A 9,160-nucleotide genomic window follows, 5' to 3' on the forward strand; every position below is an offset into this window, starting at 1 on the left:
GTTTGTGTGTGTGTGTGTGTGTGTGTGTGTGTTTGTGTGTGTCTGTCTGTGTGTGTGTGTGTGTGTGTGTGTGTGTTTGTGTTTGTGTGTGTGTCTGTGTGTGTCTGTCTGTCTGTCTGTCTGTCTATGTGTCTGTGTGTGTGTGTGTGTGTGTGTGTGTGTGTGTTTCAGATATCCCGTATGTGCTGAAGCTGGAGTCTCATCCTCACACCACGTGTTGGCCGGGTCAGTCTCTGTACTTCATGGCTCCTAGTTTCCCAGATAAGCAGCGCTGGGTGGCTGTTCTGGAGTCAGTGGTGGCTGGCAGCAGAGGATCCCGAGAGAAAAGCGAAGCGGACTCGGTGAGTCAAAGTTTCCTTCAGTCCCACTGCGTTAATGAATCCTTCAGGATGATAATTACTCCTGTGTCGGCTTCAGTCTGACTCTTTATGACCTCATGAAACGGTTTGACTGATGCAGTTTCCAGAGATACTGAAGGCTCATCATTTTTTAAATCCAGCAGGCTTTGGTTTAATTTGTCACTGCAAAACTATGAGTTACTGCTTGCTATTACTGTACAGAAGCCCCTGTGAGCAATGGTGTTAACACTGTTATTTTAGTATTATTTATATGATAATATAATATTAATATATATGATAATATAATATTAATATAGTTGATAATTAATGTAGTATTTATCAATATTGTCTAATTTGCTTCTTTTTTTTTTTTTTCATTTAATTTTAGTTTGAGTTTTAGTAATTTTGTTGTAATTTTTATCTATATATTTAAATGTTTCTTTTTAGATTTAATGTAATTTTATTTATTTGTTTTTCAATTTTAGTTCATTAGTAATTAACAAATCATTTTAGTACTTCAACTTCAAATTATTTTATTTCAAATAGGTTCCAAGGCAACATTCAAAGTTTTTCACGTAATATTTACATTTTATTTTATTTCAGTTTTATTTCAATTAACAAAAACACCCCTGTGAACAAAAGTAATATTTTAGTATTATTTATATACTATTATAGTATTTATTAATATAATTTAAATTCGCTTCTATTTAATTTTTTTTTGTTTTCATCTTAATTTTAAAGAATTGTGCTTTTGTCATTTTTAGTATTTTTTTTATATTTCAAATTTTATTTGTATTTTTTTCTGCTTTTATTCAAATTTATTTTTATTTCAGTTTTAATTTTAGCAATTTTAGTACTTTAACTTGAGCTTATTTTATTTCAATTAGTTTTTCATCTAATATTAATATTTTATTTGATTTCATCTTTATTTCAGTTAACAAAAATTACGTTTTTTAGTTCTAGTTTTAGTTAACAAGAACAATACTGGACATTTTCTTCCTGCACGTTTAATGCTATTTTGTCAACTTCTACTAGTTCACTTTTGCTCATCTGTCATATTTATGCGCATCAGTGGGGCAGAGTAATGACGGTGTTTAAACAACACCAGAATAAACCGATCTGATCCACACCAGATCCCAGCAGAAGAGGTTTTATTCAGATCTCCGGTGATTCTGTGTGATGACTGTCTAACGCTGTGAGTGTGATTGTGTTGTGAACGCTGTAGGCCGGTGTTAAACGTCAGAAGACTCTCTCGCCGCTGGTTCAGGTAATCAGATGATTGAGGGAAGCTCATCACACACACTCGCTCTCATGTGTGTGTGTGTGTGTGTGTGTGTGTTTTGTATTTTTTTCTGCTTTTATTCAAATTTATTTTTATTTCAGTTTTAATTTTAGCAATTTTAGTACTTTAACTTGAGCTTATTTTATTTCAATTAGTTTTTCATCTAATATTAATATTTTATTTGATTTCATCTTTATTTCAGTTAACAAAAATTACGTTTTTTAGTTCTAGTTTTAGTTAACAAGAACAATACTGGACATTTTCTTCCTGCACGTTTAATGCTATTTTGTCAACTTCTACTAGTTCACTTTTGCTCATCTGTCATATTTATGCGCATCAGTGGGGCAGAGTAATGACGGTGTTTAAACAACACCAGAATAAACCGATCTGATCCACACCAGATCCCAGCAGAAGAGGTTTTATTCAGATCTCCGGTGATTCTGTGTGATGACTGTCTAACGCTGTGAGTGTGATTGTGTTGTGAACGCTGTAGGCCGGTGTTAAACGTCAGAAGACTCTCTCGCCGCTGGTTCAGGTAATCAGATGATTGAGGGAAGCTCATCACACACACTCGCTCTCATGTGTGTGTGTGTGTGTGTGTGTGTGTGTTACCCAGCATGCTCCTCTGTCTGGTGCCTGTGTCGCTTGCATCATCATCTCATCTCTGCGTTCCTCTGAGTGAACCTCGCTGTACATCATCCGCAGACACCAGTGTCTCCTGCACTTCAAAATAACACAACATATATAGCACGACCAGTGTAGTCTGATTCACAAACAAACGACTCTTATGAATCAGTTCATTTGAAATGAATCACTCAGGCTTCGTTCACACAGCAAGCTGAAGTGCTCGTTCATTGTTTTTTGCTCATTTGTTTTTTTAACATTTGACATGAAATACATCAAATATTATGACATGAATTCAGAATTGCTTTGTTTGTTCATGTCTGACTCGAACTGAATCAACACACACTCCTGTAGGAAACACTGGCGGATCCTGAACGCAAACGCGGCTACATCCGTCTTGAACAAATGTGCTTGGCTTCAGTGTTGATAAATGCTGCTTTACACGAGAACTGCATGACTGCTGTGTTTTAATCGCTCGGCTGTGTCTGTCTTCTATTCTGTGAGCAGAAGCTGCTGGGAAACTCTTTGCTGAAGCTGGAGGGAGACGATCGGCTGGATATAAACTGTACTTTACCTCTGACTGACCAGGTACAGCACAGTAACACTCAACACAATGAAGGAACACAGGGTTACTAGTAGCACAGTAACACAAATAATAACACTGATTCATAAAAGTAAAACCCACAGCCTTTACATTATTCAACATTGTTAAAAAAAAAATAATAATAAAAATAAATAATAAACAACACCCACCGCCTATACAGAATTTATTCAAAATAAAAATATTTTGTAACAATATACACTACCGTTCAAAAGTTTGGGGTCAGTGTGTGTTTTTTTTCTGAAAGAATTCAATACTTTTATTCATCAAGGTTGTGTTAAATTGATAAAAAGTGATAGTAAAGACTTGGAAATAAATCAACATATTAGAGTGATTTCTGAAGATCATGTGACACTGAAGACTGGAGTAATGATGCTGAAAATACAGCTGCGCATCACAGAAATACATTACAGTTTAACAGATATTCTCATTAGGGATGTAACGGTATGAAAATTTCATATCACGATTATAGTGACCAAAGTTATCACGATTATCAATATTATCACGGTTTTGTTAAAATTAGATGTTCAAATAAAACTGATACACACACTGAAAACATTTCAATAAGTTTTATATTTGAAAATCAACAGACAACAAATACAATTAGCAGCTACAGTATATGCACTTTTTTAGCATAAACATTAAATGTGTGTGTGTCTGTGTGTGCGTGTCTGTGTGTGTGTGTGTGTTTCAGATCGTGCTGGTGGGCTCAGAGGAGGGTCTGTACGCCCTGAACGTCATCAAGAACTCTCTCACACACATCCCAGGACTCGACTCTGTGTTCCAGATCCAGATCCTGAAGGAGCTCGACAAGCTGCTCATGATCACCGGTCAGTGTCCGACTCTCATTCACATGTGTGTGCCTTATTGACAGGTGATAGTGTGCTGTAATAGCAGAATACATCAGTCTAGGTGGTTTGAGTCGGGTTAGTTAACCGTGTGTGTGTGTGTGTCAGGTGAGGAGCGCGCTCTGTGTCTGGTGGACATTAAACGGGTCAAGCAGTCCCTGGCTCAGTCTCATCTGCCGGCACAGCCTGATCTCAGTCCCTATGTCTTTGAGGCGGTTCAAATAAAACTGATACACACACTGAAAACATTTCAATAAGTTTTATATTTGAAAATCAACAGACAACAAATACAATTAGCAGCTACAGTATATGCACTTTTTTAGCATAAACATTAAATTAACATTAACATGAAGCTCTAATAATAATAATAATAATAAATCACTTATATATATAGTCGGGTTAGTTGTGTGTGTGTGTGTGTGTGTCAGGTGAGGAGCGCGCTCTGTGTCTGGTGGACATTAAACGGGTCAAGCAGTCCCTGGCTCAGTCTCATCTGCCGGCACAGCCTGATCTCAGTCCCTATGTCTTTGAGGCGGTGAAAGGCTGCCACCTCTTTGCTTCCGGAAAGGTAAAGTGACCCATCAACAGTCCGTCTGATGCTCTTCCTGTGACCCAGTCTAATCAAGGCCCTGTGTTTGATGCTCTAGTTATAAGTGAATGGAATCTCCTCATGTACTCAGAAATACATCTCATTATTGAAGTGAAATGGGTTTCAAACTGTGTTTCACATTGACTTGTATTGAACCTGGAAGCTTCCGTTGTAGATCTGTGAATGTATACTGAAACCCAGTGACTGAATAAATGTCCTGTAGCTTGTCATGATCGTGGCTGGTGATGATGAACAAAAGCTTGTTAGACACTAATTGCTGGTTAGGATCAGTGTTATTTTAGTATTTTTTATATATACTTATTACGGTTTTTATAATATTTTGAATTAGCTATTTTTTTCAGTTTTCAGTTTATTTTTTATTTTAAATTTTAGTACAATTTAATTACGTTAGTAATTTTAGTTACAACTTTAACTTATTCTCAACTTCAACTTGTTGTATTTCAGTTAGTTGCCAAGGCAACATTTCTAATTTTCGTGAGTTTTTAAGTTTAAGTTTTTTATCAAATATCTATATTTATTTGATTTCAGCTTTAATTAATTTAACAAAAACACCCCGTTAACAGAATGGTGTTAACAGTGTTATTAGTATTAATTCTAAACTATTTTATTAATATTTTGAATTAGCTTTTTTTTTTTTTTTTTAGTTTAGCTTTTTTTCTCTGTTAGCTGCCAAGGCAAAATTTCACATTTTCGTTTAGTTAGTTTTTATTTAATATTTAGATTTTTTATTTATTATATTCCATTATGGTTTTTATTAATATTTTGAGGTAGCTTTATTTTTATATTTTCAGTTTTAATTTTAATTTAATTTTAATTTTAGTACAATTTTGTAACATTTTAGTACAATTTAGTTACATTAGTAATTTTAGTACTTCAACTTATTTTATTTCAATTAGTTGCCAAGGCAATATTTCTAATTTTAATTTGTTGTTAAGTGCAAGTTGTTCAACTAATATCTATATTTTATTTTATTTCAATTAACAATTATCGTTGATAATTATACAATAACGATAAATATTGTTTTTTTTCAATGTTTTGAATTAGCTTCTATTTTTCTTATTTTTAGTTGATTTTTTTTTTTACATTTTTGTACAATTTAACATTAGTAATTTTAGTACTTTAACAACAGTTTACAAATATTTTAGGTTGATTTTTAGTAATTTTGTTGTGCTTGTTTTAGTTTAGTTTTTAAGTTTTTCATCTAATATTTTTACTTAATTTCACTCTATTATGAAAATTTTTTTTTAATAGTTTAATAATGAGGACACATGTACGTCTGATTATTGGTTTACTGAAGAGTGTGTGTGTGTTTCAGATCGACACGTGCATGTGTATCTGTGCCGCGATGCCCAATAAAATCACCATCCTGCGCTTCAACGACACGCTCAACAAGTTCTGCATCAGAAAGGTGACAAATAAGAAGCTCCTCATGCACGTCACACACGCGTGTTCATTCCTCCCTTCACGTGTGTGTGTCCGCTGCTCTTCCGCAGGAGATCGAGACGTCTGAACCCTGCAGCTGCATCCACTTCACCGGATACAGCATCATCATCGGCACCAACAAGTTCTACGAGATTGAGATGAAGCAGTACGTGCTGGAAGGTGAGATGATCCACACACACACTCACTCACTCACTCACACACACACTCACTCACTCACTCACTACCTGCTCTGCTTCCACGGTGCGTGTGTGAACTGTACGAGGCGCTGAAGGTGTGTGTGAGAGTCCGTGTTTCACTGGTGTGTGTGTGTGTCGTTGTTTGCAGAGTTCGGTGTGTTTGTGGACGCGTACGGCCGCAGGAGTCGCAGCGATGACATCAAATGGAGCCGCCTGCCTCTGTCCTTCGGTAAAACCTAGTTTTATTCATCAGCTGTAAGTCTATAGAGAGCTGACGATGGGTTCATTTGATAGTTTAGAGCTGTGCGATTCAAGTGTGACATGGGAAAGCAAAGCAAATCACAAAGGAAAGCATTTACAAAAACCAACAAACCAAAACACACTCCAGTCATTCACGTTTAAACACAAACAACGATCCATATCATTATACATATTAGGCCTACTCAATTATGGCAAAAATCTTTTAATCACAATAATTTAACATAATTACTCACTGACTTTGTAAACATCATCCTTTTATTTACCTTTAGAAAAAAAAATTTTTCCTTTGAACTATAAATATAATTCAACTGAAAATAATACATAAATAAATATAAAGATATTAATAATATTTAGAATAAATTATAAATAATTAAATTATAAATGATTATTATAGATAATCATTTATTATGTAAATAGTTATAAACTATAAATTGTATATAATTAAAAATTATATAATATTAATATACATATATAAATAATAGAATTAAAATAATAATTAAACTGAAAAACAAAAAAGGAAAAATATAAATGTATTTATAATATATATATATATGTGTGTGTGTGTGTGTGTGTGTGTGCATATTTGTTGAATATTATAAAAATATTTATGTAATATAATATGTATGTAATTTGTCTTGATTGTATTATTTTCATAATTGTTGAAAGTAAAGATTCAAAGATTTCAAATAAAATTGCATTACCTAATCCATATTTACCTGCTTAGATGCAGCAATCTGACAAAAACAGACTTGTTTTTAAGCACAGTTGTTTCAATTTAAAATCTTGTTTCATGTCAAGATTTGTACTTGCACAAAGACAGATGAAATCAATTAAAGTATTTACTGAATTAATTCATGTTTCTGGTCTTATTGTGAGCGACTCGTCAGTGCATACCATTATAAAGAATCAATGTTGTTGTAATCTAAAATGGAAACAGTTTAAGTGAGAGTTAATATCTAGTTCTGATATGAAACACACTTTACACCGTCCTGTGTGTTTCTGCACAGCGTACCGAGAGCCGTACCTGTTTGTGACCTACTTCAACTCTCTGGACGTCATCGAGGTTCAGAGTCACTCTGCGCTCGGGTAAAGCTGCCGTCCACTGGATTGTGTGGTTTTGTTCCTGATGTTTGTTAGAGACACACTGTGTGTGAGTGAGTGAGTGTGTGAGTGTGTGTGTGTCTGTGTGTGTGTGCTTGTGTCTGTGTGTGTGTGTGTGCGTTTTTGTGATTTATGAGGACATTTTGAGTGTCCCCATATTTCAAAAGGCTTATAAATCATTCAGAATGAGTTTTTTTGAGAATGTAAAAATGCAGAAAGTTTCCTGTAAGGGGTAGGTTTAGGTGTAGTGTGTGTGTAGGGCAATAGAAAATACGGTTTGTACAGTATAAAAACCATTACGAATGTCCCCACAATTCACAAAAACAAACCTGTGTGTGTGTGTGTGTTCAGGCCTCACGCTTACGCTCACCTGGACATTCCTAACCCGCGTTACCTGGGTCCGGCCATCTCATCCGGCGCTGTGTATCTGGCCTCGTCCTTCCAGAACAAGCTGCGCGTGATCTGCTGCAAAGGCAACCTGAGTCAGGAGGCATCGGCGGCAGAAGCGCAGAGAAACGGCTCCACACGCAGGTCAGTGTGAGCCTAACGTCACTCATGCATCTCATTTCACTGGAGGAAGCTTCACTAGGAACAGACTGATTCTTTGGAGGGCTGACAATATGAGAAAAATGCTGATTTCCGATCTCACTCCCATTGAGTTCAAAGCATCAAAGCTTCCCACAAATGCATGCTGCAGTTAACCATTATATATATATTCTACATGGTTTTGTAAGCTCAGCGTACATTACACGAGCACACTCATATACCCCATGACCGCTAGAATTTAATGCACAAATAAAAGCACAGACATTTGCATTTGTACTCTGCATCGAAAGCATAAATGTGAGCGCGCAGTTGCGTCTTTAATAACTTTTAAGGCTTGTTTTGCGGTGACTCTTGTTTGTGTCAAAGACTCGGGGTATATGTATGTGCGTTAATGCCACGCAGAAACTCTTACAGAGCAAAAACAAACACTCCTCTTCGTCTCTCACTGTGTGTGATCTCACAGTCTGTCAGGAACTCGACTCGTGCTGTCGTTCATGATTAAGTGAAGCGTTTTCTCATAGGATAAGAACACGCAATCATGAATAATTACCAGACACTGATGCAGGACTGTAGTCATTTGCCGCACCACAAATAGTGGATTTGTACATTATTAAACCCGGAAGAGGAATATGGCGCAAAAAATGCTCCAAATTAACCAGTTTTCTCCTACAATTAAAATGCAAAGCCGATGCTAACTTTGTCTTTCATGATTTGCAACACAAGCAAGTGGTTTAGTGTTTCATAACCCATTCAAATGTTAAATCATAGAGCATTTGTTTTAGAGGAAAACTGCAGGGAGATCTTAAAGCTTCTGTTTTGTTGATTTATCAGTTATTCTCGTTACAAATTTGGAAGATAGTTGACATGTGTTGCGCTTTCAAAATGTAGAAAAGTTTGGGCTCAGTAAGATTTTTCATGTGTTTTAAAGAAGTCTCTTCTGCTCATCAAGGCTGCATTTATTTGTCCAAAAATACAGAAAAAACGGTAATATTGTGAAATATTATTGCAATTTAAAATAACGGCTTTCTATTTTAATATACTTTAAAACCTAATTTATTTCTGTGATCAAAGCTGTATTTTCAGCATCATTACTCCAGTCTTCAGTGTCACATGATCTTCAGAAATCATTCTAATATGCTGATTTATTATCAATGTTGGAAAGTTTTTTGCTTCTTAATATTTTTTTGGAACCTGTGATACTTTTTTCAGGATTCTTTGATGAATAAAGTTAAAAAAAGAAGAGCATTTATTTAAAATAGAAATCTTTTCTAACAATAGAAGTCTTTATTATCACTTTTTATCAATTTAACACATCCTTGCTGAATAAAAG

At 35.2% G+C, this 9,160-nt stretch overlaps 1 protein-coding gene across 1 annotated transcript in view; it reads left to right on the forward strand.

Annotated features, from left to right (window-relative positions):
- The window catches only part of LOC107734412 (citron Rho-interacting kinase-like), a 101,836-nt gene that overhangs the window by 82,445 nt on the left and 10,231 nt on the right, over positions 1–9,160 (forward strand). Inside the window, exons 28-36 of the mRNA XM_016546364.1 lie at positions 172–341; positions 2,752–2,832; positions 3,540–3,675; positions 4,122–4,261; positions 5,619–5,711; positions 5,797–5,986; positions 6,071–6,151; positions 7,191–7,269; positions 7,636–7,815. Coding sequence (XP_016401850.1) covers positions 172–341; positions 2,752–2,832; positions 3,540–3,675; positions 4,122–4,261; positions 5,619–5,711; positions 5,797–5,986; positions 6,071–6,151; positions 7,191–7,269; positions 7,636–7,815 — 1,150 coding nt within the window. The remainder of the gene's footprint in view (positions 1–171; positions 342–2,751; positions 2,833–3,539; positions 3,676–4,121; positions 4,262–5,618; positions 5,712–5,796; positions 5,987–6,070; positions 6,152–7,190; positions 7,270–7,635; positions 7,816–9,160) is intronic.

This window comes from Sinocyclocheilus rhinocerous, unplaced genomic scaffold (assembly GCF_001515625.1).
Source record: "Sinocyclocheilus rhinocerous isolate Xijiao unplaced genomic scaffold, SAMN03320098_v1.1 scaffold1632, whole genome shotgun sequence".
Classification (NCBI taxonomy): domain Eukaryota; kingdom Metazoa; phylum Chordata; class Actinopteri; order Cypriniformes; family Cyprinidae; genus Sinocyclocheilus; species Sinocyclocheilus rhinocerous.